General features: G+C 44.4%; 1 protein-coding gene across 2 annotated transcripts in view; it reads right to left on the bottom strand.

The window, feature by feature from the left end:
• MAP3K5 (mitogen-activated protein kinase kinase kinase 5) overlaps positions 1–24466 on the bottom strand; it is a 1851596-nt gene that overhangs the window by 503051 nt on the left and 1324079 nt on the right. For both annotated transcript variants that reach the window (XM_069607656.1, XM_069607657.1), the window contains exon 16: positions 20293–20420. In XM_069607656.1, the coding sequence (XP_069463757.1) occupies positions 20293–20420 (128 nt within the window). The remainder of the gene's footprint in view (positions 1–20292; positions 20421–24466) is intronic.

The raw sequence follows: 24466 nt of genomic DNA, 5'->3' as shown, positions 1-24466 counted from the left end.
CACCCACTTCATGTGTTCCAATGCATGTCAAACGTGCATCTCTTCGGAAGGAGGATTGAGTAATATGTAAACATGGCAGTGAACAGACGTTGGCTGCATATTAACACAGACACGTAAATGGTGCAATGGGCGTTACAAGGAGCCTTTCAAGCTGAAAGAGTGAAAAGGATTTGGAGTTTGGGACAATCACACAGTGAGTTGAGACATGTAAAGTGCATCTGTGCAGTCAACATCAAGAGCATAAGTCAGGCAAGCGTCCAAGGTTTATTTAAGCCTGGAGTCAAATAACTGCATGTCACATGCAGCAACCATCACAAAGTAAATGTTATTCAAGACTTGATTATAGTTTATTTTCCTAACTGGATGAACATGAATCGGTTAACTTCAAAAAGGGGGTGGAGGTTCTTTAGTTGTAGTCTCTGCAATGCAATGAAATGAAAATTAAATGGCTCATAGTTAGAGGGCTGTATTTATTAGTTTACGACATTGCAATGCTCAATGTCTGTCTGACAAGAGATCATTTTCATGGATGGAAATGTTTTTATCTTAAAAGTATACCGCTTCTCCTTCTGACCCAATTCCTTGTCTATCCTCAGATTTTTTAATACGTTACATTCTTATTCCAATCCTTCTTTCCCTGCTAATTTTAGGCCTATGTCCATGCTGCCCTTTCTTTCTAAGCTTTTGGAGCTGATGGTCTAGTCTCAAATCTCATCTTACATGCATCTTCATTCTCTTCTTCCGCCTCTTCAATCTGGCTTTAGGCCTGCGCACTCCACTGAAACTGCTCTTCTCCACGTCTCTGATTTTCTTCTTTGCGCTCGGCACAATAAACGTTCTTCTATTATGATATTACCTGCGATTTATGATACTGTCGATCACCCTACTTTTCTATCTACTCTTTTTTCCTTGGGAATCTCTGGTTCCTCTCTTGCATGGTTTAAATCTTATCTCTCTGGTCACTCGTACTCTATCTTGGGCCGGCCAGCTATCTTCTTTATGGGGGTCACCAAGGCTCTGTCCTTGGCCCTCTTATTCTCGCTGTACACTATTCCTGTATCTTCTCTTATTTCTTCTTTCAAATCTTTCCTGTCATTTCTATGCAGACTCTTATTTTTCTGAATTTTCTGAATCCCGCCCTTTAAAGTCTCTGCTTGTATCTCTTCTGTTCAGTCTTGCATGGTGTCTCATTTCCTTCACCACAATCGATTCAAAACGGAAGTCCTTTGCTTTCCTCATTCCTCTCCGTCTTCTCTTTGTCCTTGTCTTTTTTTTCCCCTCATCTCAGCTCGCTTTCTACTCTTCTGCCCAGAACTTAGGGGTCCTCTTTGATTCTTCCCTTTCCAATTCTTCTCACATCTCTCTTACAGCTCATAACTGTGATTTTCCTCTCTTTAATATTCGTTGGGCCCGTCGATTTCTGTCTTTTCACGCTACTAACCTTATTTTTGCCCTAATTTGTTCTCATATTGATTATTGCTCTTATCTTTTGGTTGGTTTACCTGTGTCTCGTCTTGCCCCTCTACGTTCCATTAATAATTGTGCAATTTGTCTACTCTTTGGCCTATCCCGCTGTTTTTCTATCTCAGCTGCACTTTCTACAGCTTTCTACAGCTGCTATCCTGCCTTTTGAGTCTCGACTTTTGTTTCATTTTCTTTCAATCGTATTTAAATGACTACACGGTTTTACCCCAACTTACCTTCCCTCTTTAATTTCCTTCTACTCACCTTTCAGAGCTCTGCGCTCCCAGTCTACTTATCGCGTGGTTCTTCCTAAACCCCCTTGTGCGTCCTCATTTTCGTTTTTTTTACTCTTCTCGCTCCATTCAATTGGAATTCTCTTTGTATCGGTTATTCTTCTACTTACTCTCTGTTCCGTACATGTTTAAAGACTTATTTTGTATCTATGCAATCTTCTTCATTATTAATTGTTAACCTTCTGTGAAGGGTCAGGAATGAAACTCGGACACAGGTGATTCCTGGCTTTGGCCATTGGCTTTTATTGAACGAAAATGGGTGTGGAAAATGCCCGATACTGCTTAAAGAGGCATTTTCCATGCCTAAAGCAAAAGGAATGGGTTGGTCCTTTGTCAAGATGTCCAAAACAAAGTGTCCTGTATCCAAAGCACTATTCTAACATTCTAAAAATCAAATATACAGTGAAAAGGGAAATGTCTTTGGCCTTGGAAGGTGTACAAATGTTCAAAAAGGAAAATGCTTCACTCCAACACAAAAGTTCCAGAAGGATAAAGTTCATAATTCCAAATGGTGGTTCCGTTCCCGTGGATTTCTCTTCACTCAGCTTTATACTGGTTTCTTAAGTTCCTTTAGATCAAATATAATTAAAATACAAAGTAGCTTGGCTGACCGTCTAATTCTTGACAGACTTCCTGGTGTACTCTCCTGGCAGATTTCTTTTTACTCCTTGATATCTCTCAATCAAACTCTGGTTACATTTTCTCATGTAGTGTATTTTATTGATTGACCAAATTGTTCTTACCCGGTATACTCTCCTGCCAGGATTCTCTCAAGTGCAAACACTTCTTCTAATACACAAAACACTTGTGACCTGAAATGCCCGGTATACTCTGCTGCCAGGGCTTTCGCATATGTACATTGTGCACACTTGCAAACTTGACATTTTCTTACATTGATTCTGCTCTGTTTCTTTAAGAAATATGGCACTTTTCGTTCCTTCTCATTTTCTTAAATTACTTCTGTTCGCTTTCGACCCTGTTTCCGAAATTACCCTGTGTTCCTTTTTCCATCAGGTGTACTCACTGGTTTGCTGTAGCGTGAATGGCTTCTCCCCTGGTGAAGCTGCAGCTTCGTTGGTGACCCGCTTCCGTCCTTTGGGCATTCTGCCTCTGTTCCATGGTTCCTGTCCTTTCCGCAGCTCTTGCTGCCTATTCCGCACTCCCTTGGGCTCCAACAGTGCAGAGGCTATTATTCAGTACAGCTACACGCCAGGAGGTCGTCCTTTCTCCTTTGGCGTTCCTGCAATTAACCAATTTCTTCAGTCGGTCTTCTTCGATGTCTCCCGTGAGCTGGTTGACTCCACAGACCTTGCATGCTCCCAGAAGTCCCTCATTCAGCACACAGAGGATTCAACCTCTCCAGCCAACTCCTGTCAGTCAGCTGGCTTTGCTGTTTAAAATGTGCTGCCGAGCAATATACGCTTGCAAAAACTACAGCGCGGCTTACATTCAGGGACTTCACTGATCTTCATTACTCGGCACCGCTTCCTCGTGGCAGTACTTCTATCCTTAGAAGAAGGCAAGTCAGTTTGTGATAACCTGTAGGCAGAGTCTCAGAAGGTGTTCTCAGTAGTTTTAAAGGGTAAGTTTGATGACTAGGTTTTAGATCACTCAGAGGAAATGGATACTGAGTTGCCTGGTGAGTGATCCTCACTACTCCCGCTTCTTTCTCAACTCAGTGGTCCGCATATTCTCCCTTGTGAGAGTTTGGAGATTAGTCACACCAACTTGACCAAGGTGGGGAGCGAGGGTAACAATACGCCATTACGGCATGGGGGACTGAGGAAGCATCCTTTATGGAGAAAGGAGTGTATATGATTTCCTCCACTGATGCCATTGGGTCTCCCTGAGAGTCACCTCCCCCCAAGTAGTCCTTCAAAAAGCTGCCCCCAGGATCAGGAAGCGGCTGCCGTCCCCTGGCCACATAGGGGGTTGGGGGGGTTTCATCCCAGGGAAAGAAATTAGGACATCCTTGGATTCATCACATTTCTCATATCATCGTTGATTATTGTCCTGTTCGTTTAACTGGAATGGCGCTGTGGCGATTGTGCGAGATAAATAACAATAAAATTTCGTTTTTCAACTGAGTTTATTAGAGGCACCAAACTGCACATGCGATTGAGTGACAGGGGAGCAGAGTAAGCATGCACCGGGATATCATCTAAAGCATTGAAGTACCAGGTGGGAGTATTAGTATGTCTATTGTTAGGGAATTGAGTTGGTTGAAATTTTAATACTCCAAGTATGGAGTTCAGCAGCAGTAGAATTACAGTATTTCAAAGAGGAAGTTTGGGAGTGAAGGAGTGGCACTACTTCAATGGCTCCAGGGCAGTCACGTCAGTGGCGGATGTTGAAGTATTTCAAGGAGGAAGGTCAGCTCTCCTTATAGTTCATTTAATTACTCCAAGGGAGTGTGAAGGCACCATCAAGCAGGACACAGAAAGCAGATTCAAATATCAAAATAAAATACTTTATTAACTTAAATGTCAGGATGGTTGAAAGCTTAACTTGCCCTATACTAAAGTGGGATTTCCCATCCTAAACCAAACTAGGGGGAAGTCTGAGTTCAACTTAAAAGTCTGTGTCCAAAACCTACCTTTGCCCTCACAACTACAGTTAACAAATGTGCAGGGTTGTCAAAGTAAAAAAGAAAGTGTTCAACTTTAAAGTCCCGAGCTGCTTCCAGCTCACCGCTTACTTTGAGGTCTCTTCCCCAAGCTTCAAAGACCACAAATCAAGCACAAGGAAACCTTGAGACTTTGCTATCACTCCAGCAAAATATCTCAAATCTCAATGGTTAATTTTGTTGAGCACTAATAGTCAATAAGGAAAGTATCTTTGTCTTTTTATTTTGAATTTCCAAAGAGTTCAATTATTTCTGCTTGCAAATATTTATTTTCGTTGTTTTCACATAAGTTGGCATCAATGATCCTTTCTGCTATTTAAATTTTAAAGTTCCACTGTAAACAAGTCAAGTCTTAACACCTTTGTTTTGTTCTATACTTTGAAGCTGCATTCACTCCAGAGCTCCACATACTTTAATTTAAGTGTTCTTTATATTCTTTTCTTTGAGTATTCTTTGAAGTTGTATTCATTTCAAAACACCACATATAGAGATTTGCTTATTTGTTATATTCTGTTCTTTCTTGGATCACAATATCTAAGTTCTCAGTGTTTATAAAGCTTTGTTTCAGTTAGGTATTTCAAAATTACGGATTTCATCTGTAGCATAATATTGCTTTATCCGTTGTTCAATATTTGTTTGTTTCACTTAAATTGACTTTCCTGGTGTTCGGAGAGCTTTGTTTCTTCACACACACAACCACTCGGATACAAAGTATTCTGAATTGTTTGGTAATTGACAACTAAAGGACCAGAACTTTCATAAATGTGCCCGGTTGAGACACGCGACCACTGCAATACAAACTATTACTGATTAACATGCTACACACGCTCACACGCTCCCCGGTCACTGCAGTTCGGGCTGCAGAGCGGTTCACACAGCCTTCTGTATTCAGTGCCCGGGCTCCACCTTATGCCCCTCAGACACACTGGTGTTGCTCCTACAACAACGGGGAACAAGCACCTCGAGTAGAAAGGAAGGGGACAGCCTTCCTGCCAGGTCCCTTCAGCTCGCTCAGTCGGTTCTGGGGATTCATACCTTTCACATTATGCTTCCATGAACTACCTTTCTCTGTGGTTCTCGGCGTCCTGCTCCCATCTGATTACCCACTGCGTGCGCCGACCTCCTTGCTGCTTTTGATCTCTCACGTTGCACGCAAGCTCTGTGTTGCTGCCTTCTCCCTTAATAAATCTGCAGCCCCTCCAACAGAGGGCAGTTGTGCTTCAATTAAGTTTGCCTGACTCTGGTTAAGGGGACATACCTGACCCTCACAGCTCCTAGTAGGCATCTTTCCTGTCCCAGTACCAGAGTGGTAAAAGAGCATATACTTCATTGCTCTTGTTTCCTCTTCTTCATCCAAGTACTGTCAAATTGTTACAAGAACGCGTAGAAACCTATGGAGACAATGGAAGCTACATCAACCACGATACACTCAGTGGAATCCAAGATGGCGGCTCCTTGATAATGTTTCTATCAACTAACATACAGGTCTAGTCTTTTCTTCCACCTTAGTCCTTCCTCTCTTTCCACCATTTGTTTGTACTTGTACACCGGGAACTTACAGGTAAACTGCGTTGCTACTCTGCTTCCCTTGTAGCTGCTCGCTCGTAAAACTTGCCTTTGCCAGCACTCCTCGCTGCCGCTTTCCTTTCCCGCATCCGCGGCTCATTTATTTCTGCCGCTTGCGGCTTCTTCTACTACTTCACGTCCTTGCCGCTCTCAGCCTTTTCTTTCTTCTGGCTTCGGTCTCCCTGGCCGGCAGCTTCTGTTACTAGCAGCCGCTCGCGGCTCTGCTACGACTTCCTTTCTCTCGCTCTGGCCTTTACTTACCCCTCCTATTTTCCTGGTTCCAACGGTCCTCTGCTCTTTCTTTCCTTTATTCTGCTTCGTCTCCTTTTCTCCTTATTCCTGGGTACAACTGTTTGCCTTTGACCGTCATTTCAATACCTCTTCCCCCTTTTGGCTTCAGTCGGGAAGATCTCCCTTATTCTACCTGCCACGACGAACTGGGAGCTCCATTCTACACAAGACCTACAGGATCTGGGTTTTCTTCCCCAAGAGGGTTTCCCAGGGGGCAGCCCCCCGGGAGCACAGAGCGCAGATTATCTGGCCTCTGGACCTCTGGGGGGACGCCTCTTACCTCTTCACATCTGTCGTAACCCGAAGAGCCGTGAGTACCCCATTGAATCACAGAGGTTATAAGAGATAGCAACGCCTTAGGATAAGAAGAGGAAGCATGGATCAACAAGTCCAACAGCTGATGGATGCCGTGCAGGCTTTGAGTACTGAAGTACAGGGATTACGAAACGAAAACACCCTGCTTCGCCAAATGGTGCACTCCAGGACTGAATTACCGCCAGGACCTTTACCTATGGGGAAGTACGAAGGTAACCCTAGGAAGCTTAAAGAATTCATAGATTCTTGTATTGTACAGTTTACGCTCAAACCAGTGTTTTTCCCTACTGAACGGTCCAAGGTTAGTTTCATCATATCTAACCTTTCGGGCAGTGCTCTGGCATGGGCTACTCCATTAGTGACCACTAATAACCAACTCTTAGACTCTTTGGCTGGGTTCCTTAATAGTCTACAGGCCATGTTTGGTCGCAGGGAGTTAGTGGTTACAGCTCAGGAGGACCTTCTTGATTTAAAGCAAGGAACCATGGAATTAATGTCTTTTATAACACAATTCAAACACTTGGCTAATGAGACAGCATGGTCCGATGAAGCCCTTTTGACCATATTCAGAAGGAATGTCAATGAAGAATTAAAAGACGAATTATCTCGTGTTCCCCGCCCACATAATCTTGCAGAGATGATCACCCTTGTCCTCCAAATGGATTATCGCATCCAAGAACGAAATTGGGAAAAGAGGAAAGGAAAGGCAAAGTGTATACCAACTTCTTTTAGAAGTGAAACAATTAAGACATCCCGTGTAGCCGAAGATGAACCTATGCAAGTAGGCACCACCCGAGGCCCTCTCACCATTGAGGAAAGGAGCAGGAGACGTACTCTGGGATTGTGCATGTACTGCGGATCCAACAAACATGTGCTTAAGGACTGTAACCTGATACCTCCACGGCGATCGGGAAACGCCGCCACCCGTTCATAAAGGGAACTGTGAATGGGTCCATATTGAAGAGTTCCCTCAACTGCGTCATAAACACCCCTCAAATGGTAGTGGTACCATTAACCATTCAATTTCAAGACTCTGTGATCGAAAGGGTACCGGCTCTGGTGGACTGTGGGGCAGCGGGTCTTTTTATGGATATTGATTGGGCCTACAGACATAAGATCCCTCATCTATCTAAGATCACCGCTATACCTGTCGAAGGAGTTGATGGAGAACCATTATCCTCAGGGTTCATAAAAGAAAATACATCGGTCCTTACCATGAAAATAAACTCACATAAAGAAGAGGTGATCTTTGACCTTATCAAAGCTGCTCATTATCCTATTATCCTAGGAATGCCTTGGTTGTCTAAACATAACCCCTACATAAACTGGAAGGCCGGAACTATGTTTTTAGGATCTGAATACTGCACTGCTACGTGTTTACCTAACTCTGACAATGGTGTACACATCCCCCAAACTCAATTACCACTGCAGAATTCCTCTTCTGTAGTGTTGAATCTAAACATGCTACCGGAGATCTATCATGAATACCATCGAGTGTTCTCCAACGAAGAATTCAAGGAGTTGCCTCCCCACAGACGAGACGACTGCGCCATTGATCTATTGCCAGATGCACAGATCCCTTTTGGACGAATGTATACTCTTTCTATCCCAGAGAAGGAAGCTTTACGTGAATATTTACAAACCAATATACGTAACGGCTTGATTACAGAATCCAAGAGCCCAGCTGGAGCTTCATTATTCTTTATACCAAAGAAGGATTGTAAAGAACTCCGACCCTGTATTGACTACAGGGGATTAAATAAAGTTACCTATAGAGACAGATACCCCCTACCTCTTATTCAAGACATTCTAGAAGCAGTAAGAGGAGCCTCAATCTTTTCTAAACTAGACTTACGTGGAGCATACCATTTGATTCGGATAAAGAGCGGAGACGAGTGGAAGACCGCTTTCCGCACACCATTCGGCCACTACGAGTATCGGGTGATGCCATTTGGATTGGCTAACGCTCCTTCTGTCTTTCAGAGGTTTATTGATCATTTGTTCTCCGATCTACTCCTCCATTCATTAATCGTCTATTTAGACGACATATTGATATTCTCAAAAGATCTACAAGAACACATGGGTCATGTATCCGAAGTCCTACACCGTCTCCAAAACAACCACTTATTTGCTAAACTGGAAAAATGTTCATTCCACCAAACCAATATCCCCTATTTGGGCTTTATCCTTTCTGCCGAAGGGGCTTCCATGGATCCACAAAAGGTAGCAGCCATACAGCAATGGAAGGCTCCTCAAGGGGTAAAAGAGGTCCAAAGGTTTTTGGGATTCTCAAACTTTTACCGAAGATATATCCCTAACTTCTCAAAGACCATCAAACCTTTGACCTCTCTTCTTCAAAAAGGTAAGAGGTATGCCTGGACTACCGAAACACAACAAGCCTTTGACAAGCTCAAGACTGCCTTTTCCACTGCACCTATTCTTAGATTACCAGATCAAACAAGACCTTTCATTCTCGAAACTGATGCCTCACATTCGGCTATCGGAGGAGTATTAAAACAAGCATCACTGTCTGGCGTCGAACACCCCATAGCCTACATGTCCAAGACTTTACTTCCTTCAGAACAAAACTACACGGTACTTGAAAAGGAATTACTCGCCATAAAAAAAGCATGCCAAGAATGGAGACATTTGCTGATAGGAACAAGACATCCCATCACCATCCGAACTGACCATAGCAACCTGAAAGTACTCCAAAATTATGAATGTCAAAACAGTCGCCAAGCCCGATGGGCCTATTTCTTTTCCTCCTTTGACTTCATAATAACTCACATATCGGGCACTAATAATCGATTGGCGGACGCCTTATCCCGAAGTCTACAAACAGAAGAAACTTGCATTCCGCAAAAGTTATTGCCTCAAGCTACCTTCATCTTTTTGATATCCACTTTTCTTCAGGACATTCGCAAACAGCTCTCGGGAGTCAATGAAATAGACACCAAGAGATACCAACTCCAGGAAGAACAAGGGTTGTTCTACCACAATACAGGGCTCGATGTGCCTTCCGAAAACCTCAGGAAACAAGTATTGTACATGTGTCATGACCATAAGACTGCAGGACATAGGGGAATTGCCAACACCCTCGAATTGGTCAACCGCCACTTCTGGTGGCCATCTGTTGCTTCGGACGTCAGAGACTACGTCACTGCATGTCCTATTTGTCTTCAGGAAAAGGTACCAAGAAGACTTCCGATTGGAAAATTAGTTCAACCTCCCCTTCCTAATCAACCTTGGGAAAGGATTTAGACCGACTTTATAGTGGAGTTGCCTCCTTCCAACCGCAACACCACGATTATGGTGACCATTGATTCTTTAACTAAGATGGCACATTTCATACCCATGGTGAAACTTCCTACGGCATCTCAAATGGCATCCTGCTTCCTACATACAATTTTCCGCTTACATGGTTTACCTAAGAACATTGTCTCTGACAGAGGGCCACAATACATTTCAACCTTTTGGAAGAATCTATGCCAAACCTTAGGTATACACCGGAATCTTACCTCGGGTTACCATCCACAGGCCAATGGCCAAACCGAAAGATTAAATCAAACATTGGAACAATACCTCAGATGTTTTGTTTCCGCTACACAGGATAACTGGACTGAGATGTTACCATATGCCGAAATAGCTTACAACAATGCGCAACATTCCGCCATCAAGATGTCACCTTTCTATTGTAACTATGGGTTTCATCCTGAAATATTACCCATCACAGCCACTCAAATAACTAACTCCCCTTCAGTAGAGGAGTGGGTGGCTCACGTTCAATCAGGACATAACGTTGCCCGTGCCATCCTGAAAGACACTCAACAAAGAACCAAATTCCAAGCTGATAAAAGAAGGTCTCAAGAACCCACGTATAAACCGGGGGATTTAGTTTGGTTATCGTCCCGCTATCTCCCCAAAAGATTGATACCTTCCAAACTCTCTCCTAAATTCTTTGGTCCTTTTCAGGTGCTCAAGGAGATCGGAAAGGTATCATATCAGGTACAACTACCGCCTTTTTGGTCACGGATACACAATGTGTTCCATGTCTCCCAGCTAAAAACTCATGTATCTGACAGGTTCTGCAGACAAGGAGAGATATCACCTCCCCCTATTGACACACCAGAAGGTCCTGAATATGAGGTTTCCGCCATAGCTGACTCCAGGTATCACCGAGGAACCCTACAATACTTGGTAGATTGGAAGGGGTACAGCCCATCCGACAGAACTTGGGAACCAGCATCTGCTGTGCATGCACCTGCATTAGTGAGGAGATTCCATCGATGTCATCCCTGGAAGCCCGGACCTTCCCCCCACGGGGAGGGCATACTGTTACAAGAACGCGTAGAAACCTATGGAGACAATGGAAGCTACATCAACCACGATACACTCAGTGGAATCCAAGATGGCGGCTCCTTGATAATGTTTCTATCAACTAACATACAGGTCTAGTCTTTTCTTCCACCTTAGTCCTTCCTCTCTTTCCACCATTTGTTTGTACTTGTACACCGGGAACTTACAGGTAAACTGCGTTGCTACTCTGCTTCCCCTGTAGCTGCTCGCTCGTAAAACTTGCCTTTGCCAGCACTCCTCGCTGCCGCTTTCCTTTCCCACATCCGCGGCTCATTTAATTTCTGCCGCTTGCGGCTTCTTCTACTACTTCACGTCCTTGCCGCTCTCAGCCTTTTCTTTCTTCCGGCTTCGGTCTCCCTGGCCGGCAGCTTCTGTTACTAGCAGCCGCTCGCGGCTCTGCTACGACTTCCTTTCTCTCGCTCTGGCCTTTACTTACCCCTCCTATTTTCCTGGTTCCAACGGTCCTCTGCTCTTTCTTTCCTTTATTCTGCTTTGTCTCCTTTTCTCCTTATTCCTGGGTACAACTGTTTGCCTTTGACCGTCATTTCAATACCTCTTCCCCCTTTTGGCTTCAGTCGGGAAGATCTCCCTTATTCTACCTGCCACGACGAACTGGGAGCTCCATTCTACACAAGACCTACAGGATCTGGGTTTTCTTCCCCAAGAGGATTTCCCAGGGGGCGGCCCCCCGGGAGCACAGAGCACAGATTATCTGGCCTCTGGACCTCTGGGGGGACGCCTCTTACCTCTTCACATCTGTCGTAACCCGAAGAGCCGTGAGTACCCCATCGAAGCACAGAGGTTATAAGACAAATGTCAATTGGGGGGAACTGGCTTATAACAGCCCATTAAAATGGGGGAAGGGTTGGGTTTATCATTGCTATGGAAAGGGGGATACAATGTCTCGCCCGAGGGCACCCCACTTCCAGTCCCCAAGGATCCTCCACCCAGGAGATCCTGCCTCACTTCTACGCCCCCAAGGTCGGGATCCAATAGCGATGGCCTTTCCCTGGCCAGCTGCTTAGAGGATCCACAGGGTTTAGGAGTGAGAATACCCTCATGCCTCTCACAGGAGTAAAGGATTGTTTGTTTAGTAGTAGATTACTCCAAGCAGGGATTTCCAGTAGAGAAAAGTAATATCCTGTAGCTGTGTGGTGGTAGATTGCTTCAAGGAGGAAGTCTGGAAGACTGCCAGATTTCAAAATTGTGTTGAGCAAAGTGTTATTCCTAAGAGGGAGTTCAGTGTCAGAAATGCATGGCATTGTTGAACATACCATGAGTAGGGAGTATAAGGAATGCAAGTAAAGAAAGGGCAATTCCTGCAGTTGTCCAATAATCCAATGAGGGACTTGAGGTGTGCGAGTATACCATGGAACAGGCTATACTGGTGTGTATCACACCAAGGAGGGATTGAGGGGGCGTGTCCATCATGGCATTCCCGTTCAGTTATGGAGCTGGTTAGAAGGACTAGACAATAGCCACCTGTGACCTAGTTTATGTTTAGTTTTGGTTGCATGTTGGTGTTGGGGAGGGATGGGGGGGTTTGGGTAATGGCACTGAAAGAATATCTGCATACAGGATAACATTTTGTTTTACACAATGCATAAAACCTGAAAATTAATAAATACATTTTTTAAAAAAAGGTATGGGTCTGGTCTCTATTGTGGTTGTTGGATTGGAGGTGAAGTGACAACATCACAATCTATGAAAGCACATGCCTAGTCAATTCAGGGTTGTGTGGCAGCATATATAGTGGTCCCCAGGACCCTTGCACATCTCAGGCGTAGCGTTTCACGCTGCCCTCGAGCTCAAGTCTAACTTCCAATAGCCCTACAACCACAATTGACTGCTGTGCTACTGGCCCTGATCTATTGTGCGTTTAACTGCCTGTCCCTAGCGGCCCTGATCTATTGTTTTATTGCCTACCTGCCTATACACCTGTTGTCCACAAATGCAGCCCCTTGGCACACACCCCAAAGCGCCTAGGCACCTTCCTTCCTCACCATCCATCTTCCTCATATCCCTGTCCCTTCTCGCCATTTGCAGCATGCCGCCTGCGCACCCAGACCAGCATGCTCACCCATGCCCTACCCCACCATCTGATCTCATACACACCACACCATCGTCTGCACTCCTATCCACACTCAACCACCGTACCAATCCGTTCGGATATCACCCACTCCACCTCAGGCTCTGTAGACTAAGAACACGCACCAAACACCTCCTAGCTCTCTGCAGCACTCCACCCTCCACAGGAACAACAGACTCAGCTCTCGCACCCATACTTCAGTCGCCCAGCCTCACCTCCCTGACCACGCTCATTACGCTAGCACCCAACACACCGCATCTATCACACCCCAGCCTCCCATACCCAAACATGCACCGTCCACCTCCAGCACCCCTAACGCCAACACACACACTCCACTACCAGATCTAAGATGTGCTCTCAACAATGCGCGCTCTGTCCATGCCCATGCCATTTAAATCAAGTACCTTATCACCACCCACAATCTTGACCTACTTGCCATATCCGAAACCTGGCTCCATGAAGCTTCCAGTCCATCCATCCACCTCGCCCTTCCTCAAAACTATACAATCCTCAGACAGGACCGTAAAAACTCTAAAGGTGGTGGCGGCGTCGCTCTCATCTTTAAAGACACCCTCGCCATAAGAATGTGTAATCAACAATGGGACAACAACGCTGATCTCCTCACTGCTAAACTAGCCCTCTCACCTAACTGCACCATAAACCTCTTTCACCTACAGACCTCCAGGATCACCCCTTGACTACCAAAAGCAACTCCTCCAAAACATAGGCAACAACCTCAAAAGCACCACCAAAAGCATCCTTCTAGGGGATATTAACCTTGGCTTATCTGACTCGAAAGACAAAGCTACTGCAAATTTAGCCAAAGAACTATCACACATGGGGTTTGAACACAAAATGACTGCACCCACTCATAACAAAGGCAGATCCATCGACTGGCTAGCTGATCACAACTGCTCATCTGAAGTTACCTCCATCTCGGCCCTCCCAAGGACGGACCATTACCTCATTCGATTCTCCATTCCTACCACACCCACCCATAAAACCTTAACTCGTGCCCCCCGCAAAAGTAATAAGCTCCAAAAAACTCACTGCTTCCAACCTCGCTCCTCTCCTCAATATCCCTGAACTTAAGCATCCATTTACCCATGACCCTACCTCTCTCGCCAACATCTACTCCAGCGCACTCACTCAAGCCATCAAACTCATTGCCCCTCTAGAAGAACAAAAAGGGAAAAAAATCAATGCACTGCAACTCTTGGTTCACTGAAGAACTATCTGACCTTTGCTCCAAGAAACGCAAAGCTCTATCCAGATGGCAAGCAGTGCCTAACAAATCTTCTCTTAACAATTTCAAAGAGATCTCTTTGACCTACAAAAAAGCCATATTCCACGCCAAATCCGAATCCTACAACCAAAGAATTACTAATGCCAGCTCCAAATCAAGAGAAATATTCTCCATATTCAAAGAACTCACCACACCTGCCTCCAGCCCAGACGAAATCCTCAAGGATGAAGCATGGTGCACAGGCATCCAGACTGCCCTCCTCAATAAAGTCAAAACACTCCAAGACAAAATTGCCTCCCAACGCAAAGCTCTCAACACCCCCACCTGCTCGCCCACACCTCCCACTAACAACTCTCTCTCACAAACACCCCTTTTTGCTTTTAGAGAACCTCCTCAAAAAAAATCAAACCATCCACCTGCAAAGGGGATATCTGCCCACCCTCCTTAATCAAAGAATGCTCAGAATCCCTCATACCCATCATCACGGCTTTCATCAATGCTTCATTCGCATCTGGAACCATACCACAATGCCTAAAAGAAGCCTGGGTTCGCCCGCTCCTGAAAAAACCCTCTCTCGATCCTTCCTCCCCTAACAACTATCGCCCCATCACCACCGTCCCCTTTCTCCTTAAAATCCTAGACAAAGCTGCACACAACCAAATCCAACACAACCTGGAAACCAACACCATCCTAGGCAAAACACAATCCGGTTTCTGCAAAGGCCATGGGACTGAAACTGTCCTCCTAGATCTAAAGAATCAAATTACCAAAATAATACACACAAGCAAAACTGCTCTCCTCCTACTGCTCGACCTCTCGGCAGCATTCAACCTGGTCGACCACAGCATTATCACATCTCACCTCTTCAATGCTGCACACTTCTCACACAAGGCAACCACCTGGATCACATCCTTCCTTGAAGGTAGGGCCATGAAAGTGTACTCTGACCAGGCCAACGCCCCCCCCACCACTTTAAACTGTGGAGTCCCACAAGGGTCTTGCACTGCACCAACCCTTTACAACCTATTCACTAAAACCCTCTTTGACTTACTGGACTCCCTCAACATAGCCTACACAAACTACGCCGATGACACGCAAGTTTTCCTCCCCCTCTCCGGAGACTACGACCTAGAATCAGAAGCCCTCCTCAAAATCTACTTTACTATCCAAACCTGGATGGCCATCAATGGTCTCTGCCTAAACGGAGACAAAACCGAAATCATCATCCTAACCCCCCAGCGAAACACTAACTAAACTCAGCCCCGACTATTCTCACATGATCATCGACAGTATTAGCATAACTGTCTCCTCTGCCGTCAAGACATTAGGAGTCTTCATAGACGCCACACTCTCCATGACCAGACAAACCAGCGCCATAGCCTCGCCTCAGCATCTGCGCTGACCACCAAACTCATTTATGCCATAAAACCCTACCTTACCACGCCCAACAGCCTCTCCATAGCCAGAGCTACTATAGGAGCCAGAATGGACTACTGCAACGCCCTCCTGGCAGGCACATCGTCTAAAAACCTCAGCAGGCTCCAGATAGTGCAAAATAATGCCCTCCATGCTGCACTACACATCCCCAAAACTGACCATATTTCATAGGCCAGAAGACTCGTCCATTGACTCCCAGTCAAGGAAAGAATCAACTTTAAAATCCTCACTCTCACACACAAGTGCATCAATCACACAGCACCCCCCTACCTATCTGAAACTATAACTAAGAACTCCTCCATCCGTCCCAGAAAAAGCCATCAGGCCAACCAACTCCGAGTACCCACTGTAAGAAGAGCCAAAGCCGGCGGCATTGGCTTCCCACACATAGCACCTAAGCTCTGGAATGCCCTCCCCAACTCACTCAGAGCAGAACCATCGCTGTACTCCTTTTGCAAATCCCTCAAAAGCACTCTATTCAACTAACATCCTCCCTCCCTCACCTACACTAGCTTGCATACGTCTGATACGAATTCTGTCCTGTAATGAAAATTGCTTTGTAACCATCTTCCTTCCACTGTAACCAGATTATGTCTTCATGCAACAGCGCCACGATGACCCCGGGCTGACGTGCGCTTTAAATACATTTGAATAAATAAATAGTGTAGGTGTGTTAAGTCTTGTCTTTATGGTATTATGCAGATGTGTCAAATTATTATTCATCTCATATGTAAAGGGAATGAGGTGTGTTGTGTCTTGTCTTTGTGGCAATGTATTATATGTCCCTAAGCAGATGTCCTGCTGGCCATTCCTGAATGTTAGAATGCTGGTGAGTGTGGATGATTGACAGCTCAGCGAATGTTGGATGTATGATGTGCAAGGGTTCCTAAAGTGTCAGTTGAGACGTGACCTGGGATGCCTGAGGATGGCCAGTGGATGGGCCCATGCTATCAACATACTAAGAGTAACTGGAACATGTACCTATGTAAATAAAGAGATGTGGTTTTCTACTATAAAGTCCTGAGCCATCTGTCCTACAGAGAAACCTTGTTATAACAGTCTGCGCCTCTGATCTACATTATAATCATTGTATGCTTCAGTCAGTCTGTTGGAATGTAAATCTGTAAACGTAAGCCATGCTTTTCATACTGTCGGCTCTGTGAGGAGGCCCAGTTATGACAGGACTGTTGTATATTGGTGTCCGATCTGACTATATCCACAGCTTCTCTGTGGGACAATGGTCAGGATGCTGCCTCTTTAATCCCTGTGCTGGAAGATGAACACCTTTGCCCAAGGCACAGGAAGCTCCCCTAAGAGGCTTCTTGGGAACCAGTGCTTCAAAGGCAACATTTACATACAAAGCCACTATCACACCTGGGTGCTGCCCTTTGGAGTCCCTTTGAAATCAGCAGGCATGGGTAGGGGTGAAGTTAGAGTAGACAAAGAGGAGAGGTTGTCTTAGAGAAGGGCACACAATCTTGTTTTCTGTGAGATCACTCTTCTTTTTCATGCCCACTCCGTTTCCTGCAGGCAACGTAATCTGGGAGTGATGTCATAAGGTAAAGGGCACTTGTTACAACAACCGGGATTAGACCCCTTACAGCAGGCTTGCTTTGGACCAATCCCCTATTATGTTTTGCCATTGTAAGGAGAAGATCAATCCCTCATTTTCTGACTCATGTTTGGACTCTTACAAGCACAAGAATAATTAATTAGACCTCTGAAACAATTGCTACTTCAAAATCCTCTGCCATATAGGTGAAGATAGATGGCATCAGCAAACTCTGTCCAATAACCAATGCTGGGGAACAGCGGGGGAAGAGGAGTGAACTGCTGCTTGACCAAGGCCTGACTGCCAGCTGCACTGGAACCAGAAGCCTGTTGACTGGCAGGGAAGGAGCCCCTCCAGGTGTCAGACCAGCTCCCCAAACTGTGAGTGAAGAACAGAAGGACTCCCCTTTCCCAGGAGCCCCTAGATGAGGACCCTTCGCAACCCAGAAGCAACTAAAATCAAGTTTTGCCGATTGAAAGGACCATTGAGCTGGATTGACAATCCTCGATGTTATTCACCCACCACTGGACCCAAAGTGCTATTTTTGACACTCTATGCAAAGTACAACGCACTTGCTACATTTTCTTTATCCATCAGATGTCAGCTTGACTTATTGCCACGGACTGTCTAGGGCCACCCAACCACAGGCTCAACTTTCATGAGACCAACTGATTCTAGTGCCAACTCGACCCTATGGAAGCCACTGAACTTGCTGCTGGGGATGTCGACTCGACCCACTAGAAGCCAGTGTATCGCCACCTAGAATGCTGACTCTATGCTTTGGCAGAATGTGCCTTTAAAATGACTCTGCCCCGACATCTTGTTGGATCACATCAACTTTAAAAGTCTTGACATCAGCTTGAGTGCAGCAAAAGCGCCAAGAAGCCTGGCTGTCAAGCTCCCAAAGACGATATCATGAATGTACACTTTAGAGGCCCCGATCCACTATTGGGACAATAGTAAATTTTAAGCCTTTCTTCTCTAACTTTTTTGTTCCAAGACATTCCCTTGAATAGTGACATTGTTGTAATTGATTATATGAACATGCTGCTCATTTACCAAGAATGCCTTTTCACAACCATCTGCATTCTCTGTGATGTGTCTTCTTATACAGAGGTGGGTTAGTCTAGTGTTGTGTAGTTAGTTGATTGCATTTCAATTGTTCAATTAAAAGCCTCTTTTTTTAATAGAATCTTTATTGGACATTATTTTATTTGGGAACCATTGTACTTATATTTGGGTTGCTACTGTTATTAGATTACACTGCTCCTGAAGATATAGCCTGCCCTCGGCCCAGGCTAAGGAGGTGTGCCCGTTCACCATTATGATTGTTATCAATACAGGTATAGTACAGTGGGGCTGAATAGGCTAGTTAGCCACTGCTCATCCGTGTACACCAGCAGAGTAGTAGTCATTTCGTCACTGTATGCTGCTGGTCGCTTCATGGACTTCATTTCTTATTTAAATAATGGAAGAAGCTTGAGCCTGCATTTCTTATCTTCTTTTAACTTGTGAATAGGTCGCAAGGCGCGCTTGTGAAACTTAACTGGCAAAGGCCACTAACATAATAAAAAGTGTTTGATTAAATGAATTAGGGTGGCATTTTTCATTTATAGTAAGCTCTTTTTTTTAATTCTTTATGTGCATTTTAAGCCGTTGGAGAGGAATTGATTTTAACATACTTCTATATATTGATTTACATTTAATGTTCATTTATAGTGTACCTTGAATAACTCATGTTGTATGTATATTTAATGACAAGGTGTTCTCCCTCTTGATCTTGTCCTTTTCTGACCGAGCAATATGGTGCTTATTTACTGGTGGTTGTCTGCAATAGCTTTTCCCATGCTACACCTCGCTTATCATTGCTATTTCTTTTGTAGTTGTACTATTTGAAGAACAGGATGCAAAATGTCTTGCAATAACATTTAAAGATGACAGAGGCATTCCTCGAAGGATGCCTGCGCAATAGCACAACGATGTTTAGAAGTGGTGAGCTAGTTTATGAAGATGTTAAAAAAGAAAGTGGGACATATACCAGGGACAAAACAAGCAAAGAAAATCAATATATGAAACTGGTGACTTACAAAAGGTAACATTAAACCAAAGGGGGAAGTGCTTAAAACTAAAGCGAACTATATAAATATACGAAATTACTTTATTAAGCATCACTAGACCGAGTGGTGGGATCAGGTATTGAGGATGGGGGAATTAAGATGGCTATTCATTGGTAGTATATTTTAAACAGAGTTTGCGGTTTTTATGACCTACTTTAAGTCAAACGCCTCCCTCTCTAAACACCTTCTAGCTCCTGGTTTCCAGCCTCATCAACATATTGTATTGCTCTCCCTTATCCACCTTTTTCCCCTTAACAGACTCCTTTCCAATTTGCTACTCTTCCCAATCATATAAAACTACTTTTCCTTACTGCTTTACCTTGTACACGTCACACACTTCCTGTGTAGGACTCAGTCTCTAGATTCCTGTGGGGAAGGCCGAGTAAACATTGTAGAAATTCCAACACTTTTTCCAGTTGGACACATATCTATTGCAAGACATATATTGTATTACCCTCAAATGTTCCCACGGTTTGACAGAGGAAACCACAGTTATGTTTCTTTTGATAGCCGCTGGACCAGCCCAAATGATATCACTAACAGAGGTCTGGTATTTTGGTTCTGCCAACAGTAATTGTCTGCAAACTACATTAGATGGCACTGGCTTGTGGCATCTGTTCAGTTTCCTGGGCAATTATCTCTAGGCAGAGCAAAACAAATATGCTTACTGATGAGGTCATTGTCAGTAAAAAAATGAAAGAATGTTGTCTTTTTGTTTTGGTGAAATGTGTGATTTGTAGGAGAATGTGAGGCCATCGTGGGCTTACAGTATCACCTGTGTTACGGGATTTTGTTTGAAGATAAAATAGGGCACCAGTGTTGATAGTCACTAGTCAGACTGGAGGAGCAAAGCTGAGAAACAAAGAATCGCATGCAATCCTTTACTGTGCTTGCACAACATCAAATGGACAAACATGATAGAAAGCAAATTACTTACCCCCAGGAACCTGTTCCATAAATATCTTGATGAAACCATTCTCACTAAATGAGCCCATATACTGGACAATGTTCTTGTGCTTGAGATGCTTGTGAAGGGCTATCTCTTCATGCAACGGCTGTGAGTACCTAGAAATGAAAAGATGAAAATCAACATATACAACCCATAATAGAAACCTGTTCTGACTGGTGGTGTCGATGTCTTGCATGGTGAATGCCCTTTGTGATTTGATATCAGTGATGGGATGGCAGATGTAGTTTAATATTCAAATTTATTGGCAATGCATTTGCCATGTGCAGAATTAAAAAAGCTGCAACGACCTTAAATGTCACACTATCACTTTGAAAGTTTGCTAATTTACACGTTCCTTTCAAAGGATACATTTTTATACATCTATATAAAACATTGAGCTGCTTAATATAGCAAAAAAAAGAGCATTGTTTTGGGGGCTTAGAAGTGTCATAGAATATCAGCAACTCTACAGGAAAAAGGGTCACAGGTCTGTGACCCCTATGCCAGGGTTTAGGGTCTGCATTCAAAGCCACAAAAACACATGGTGCTCCTGGGGTGCACTGCACATTTGCAATTGAATTTATTTCTCCTGCTCATACCACCTTTGTGGACAACCACTCACAAAAACCAATAAGTCGGACATCACCTTTGGAGGATTCATACGCCAAGCATTTCAACGATATCAGAGGAAATCAAGAAACCTGCAATACTTGACATACTGTTTACAGTATCTATGTGGGACAATCTACACCATATGAATTACACAAGCACTATTAGTTTATCCTTCCATTGTCAGCACACAGGTACTCCTTTCACTATATATATATATATATATATATATATATATATATATATATATATATATATTTGTGAAAGTGTGTTTGTATGTTCTGGGTTGGTTCCAGTCCTTTAAAAGTTGGTGGGATGACATGTTGACACAAGGACGGCAGCCAGTCTGGGGTATACTGGCAATAGCGAAATTTGACCAACCCCACCCATTCGCCCTGCACGGGGGTGGAGCAGGGTCCGGTGCTGTGCTATTGGTATGGGCGATTTCGAGAGATGGACCATTTTTCACAAATAGGAAGTTATGACACAATAAAACATACACAAGGCTATAGCAGACCCTCACGTGCATGTCAGCTACAGACCCGGGCAACGCTGTGTGGTACCGCTGTGTGGTACCGCTAGTTCGGCTATAAATGTCATACAGCCAAACATATATTCATCAACCTATACCATTTTTCAAACAGAAATTGATTTCTTCCTAGTCAACCCTGCTCTAAGCATAAATGTGGGCACTACGCAGATGACGAAATCATTTTTGGTTGACTTGCACATAGGCATTTTATCAGGCAAAAATTGAATGCAAGACTTTTTCAAGAGGGGCTTTAGGTAAAGTTCTCTCGGGTGCTTAAACCTTGGACAGAGGAAGAGAAAGTGCTAGGTACTCTTTGGCCTTCGTATAAACAGGGCAAATGTTGGTGGAAATTTTATTCCATGCATGCTGCCGATACACTAGTGGCAACATGTTGTGATGTATCTGCGGATGTTGTCACTTCTCCCCAAGTGGGGAAGACCTTTCCCAAGGAGCCAGGGCGGTGCGTCTACAGTACAAAAGTCCCCCCCTTGGGTGTGGTGCACAGGGGGAGGATTGCATGCAGGGACGTCATTTCACCCAAATTCCAGGGGTAGCAGAAGTGATATCACATGACCCTTGACCTCTGATGACATCACAGGAAATGTCATTTGACCCCCCCCCCGAAGTGACATCACAGGAAGCAAAGGAACACAGCCTTTCACCCCCTGACAAAACAGGAAGTGGCATCACATAGCAATGTTTCTAAGTACACTACGAAAAATATGTTTACGATATCATTGTAAAGTGATATACATTTGATACAAGAATGGATCATATGTATCGTTAATATCCGTGCATATAGGCCCATATTACCAAATTACTGTGAATGTAAGCAGACGTCTAAGGCCAAACGATAATGATGTGTTATTATACAGCACTTACGCTTAAGCGCTTCATATAGAACAAATATACATACTATATCACCCAACCTGTGTTTGTACTCATTTATCAACCTCAGCAGGATGAAAGGCTAGTTGACCTGCAACTTGCAGATCACACACACATTCCAACAGCGAGCGCTCAATCCACTGTGCTATTTTACTCGCTATAGCCATCAGAAATCCAGCCACTCCAGAAACAAAGAGCCACATGCTGCTGGCCACAGCCCAGGAGCCTCAATTGTTTTTAAAAACACGTTTTTCTATTCCTTTTTTTAGGGTTAGTAAGGGAGACCACAGGGGTGGCAAGGGAGACCCCTGGCAATCCCTAAATGACGTCTATGATCACATGGGAGAGGAAGCCCCTTATGGGATTAGGGACGACCACTCCCTGAGAATGCAGTATACCTCTCCTTTGTTACACCCGCCCACTTTAACAATGCCAGACTCTCCTTCCCTCTTTGCAACCAGTGCCAATATCTTGTATGGTACAGTCAGCCAACCTAGTATGTTAGACCTGACTAAGGCACCAGAGAACAGCAGTTGCTTTCCATGTAGTTCCAATGCAAGTACTGTGAACAAGATGACCAGAAGTATGAAGATCCCACCAAAGAACCGGAGTGAATATTCTAGTCTATCATGGCACTTGATTGGTCAAAGACAAAACAAAATAGCAGAGGAAAACCAATATGGGGAGTGTTATTCTCCCGGGAGGAAACCCGGGAGATGCCGACCCGGCGATCAGAGAAAGGCACCAAGAGACGCCATGCATGAAGCCGAATGGGAGCATGAAACTAGTCCAGGACCAAGGAACTACACTGATCGTTGCCGAAGAAACCTTCCAGACGTCCCAAAGTCCAGGGACCTGCTAGAGACCAAAACCGCAGCCCGAGAAGGAAACAGTGACCGGTGGAGCAACCACCGATGAGGAGATACCCGAATGCGGCTGGAAAAAAATCACAGCCAGAGAAATAAGGAGCACTCGATAGAGCTGCCGCCGACCCAAGAGAGCATCTGAACTCTAGCAGAGGACCGCCGCTCGGAAGATGCAAAAAACACAAACAGGTATGCAGGCAGACAGAGAAGTGCTAGAGGTCTGAGAGGAATCGGGGTACAACTACAGAGCACGAGATAAGAGGAACTGGGACCCTGAGAGTAACAGAAAGAAAGAATTGTATGCTAACCAGAGAGTAAACCTGCACCCATATGAGAGCAGGAGAATAAGAGGGTCTGGGACCCTGAGAGAAACAGACAGTCCAGAAAGAACTATATGCTTGGCAGGAGAGCAAACCAAGCTATTGTGATACAGCATCGAGTGTCTGGGATCCACACCCACATGAGAGCCAGAGAATAAGAGGGTCTGTGACCCTGAAAGCAAAAGAGACCGACAAGAAGAAAACAAATGCTTGGCAGGAGAGTACAGCAAGCTGGTATTATGCATCATTGCGAGAAGGTCTAAGAATAAGTTCAAGCTCATTCAAGAAAGTACAGGGTTTGGCACACAAGGAGATAAAAGGAAGAAATTAACAGAGTATCCGTTATAAATTCCTGGAATGTGTTTGGCAGGAGAGTGAACCAGGTATAACCCTATATGAACAAAGAAGGTGTTCACAGGAAAGCTGTACACCTTATGCTGTGCATCTTTAGGAAATCTTGAGAAGCCAAGGAAAAAGGAGACAAGTCCAATGGCTGAGTGAATACTGTGCTTTCTTTTGTGTTATTTTTGCCCAAATAAAGGAAAATACATAAGGAGGAGACACACTCCTAACTGGTCAAGCAGAACAAGGAATCCAGGGGAAAGGAGCCAATTCCTGTTCATTGAATGTTACATTGTGGAAAAGGAACACTGGTTTTGTTTTTTTGTCAGCCCAAGACATAGGTAACTTTCTGTTATCAAGAACAGTCTTCATCACTTTAGTTCTGAATATAGGGTCCCTGCACATTAGATTTAAGTTACTAGTGTTAGAGTCAGAAACAGTTTTTTTTGGACACAACAGTGACTATTTAACATCTGGATATTTTCCTTCGATTACTTTGAAGCAGGGAGACCCCTCTTAGCTTTAGGGACAGAGAGGTTGTTTTTCCAACCCTTTTACTAGTTAATAAACATTTATAACCAAAACTGTCACCTTTGTGTCCGAGC

This window comes from Ambystoma mexicanum, chromosome 4q (assembly GCF_040938575.1).
Source record: "Ambystoma mexicanum isolate Mex_15411 chromosome 4q, UKY_AmexF1_1, whole genome shotgun sequence".
Classification (NCBI taxonomy): Eukaryota; Metazoa; Chordata; class Amphibia; order Caudata; family Ambystomatidae; genus Ambystoma; species Ambystoma mexicanum.
Note: the sequence above shows the minus strand (reverse complement) of the source record. Positions and strands in the feature narration are given on the sequence as shown.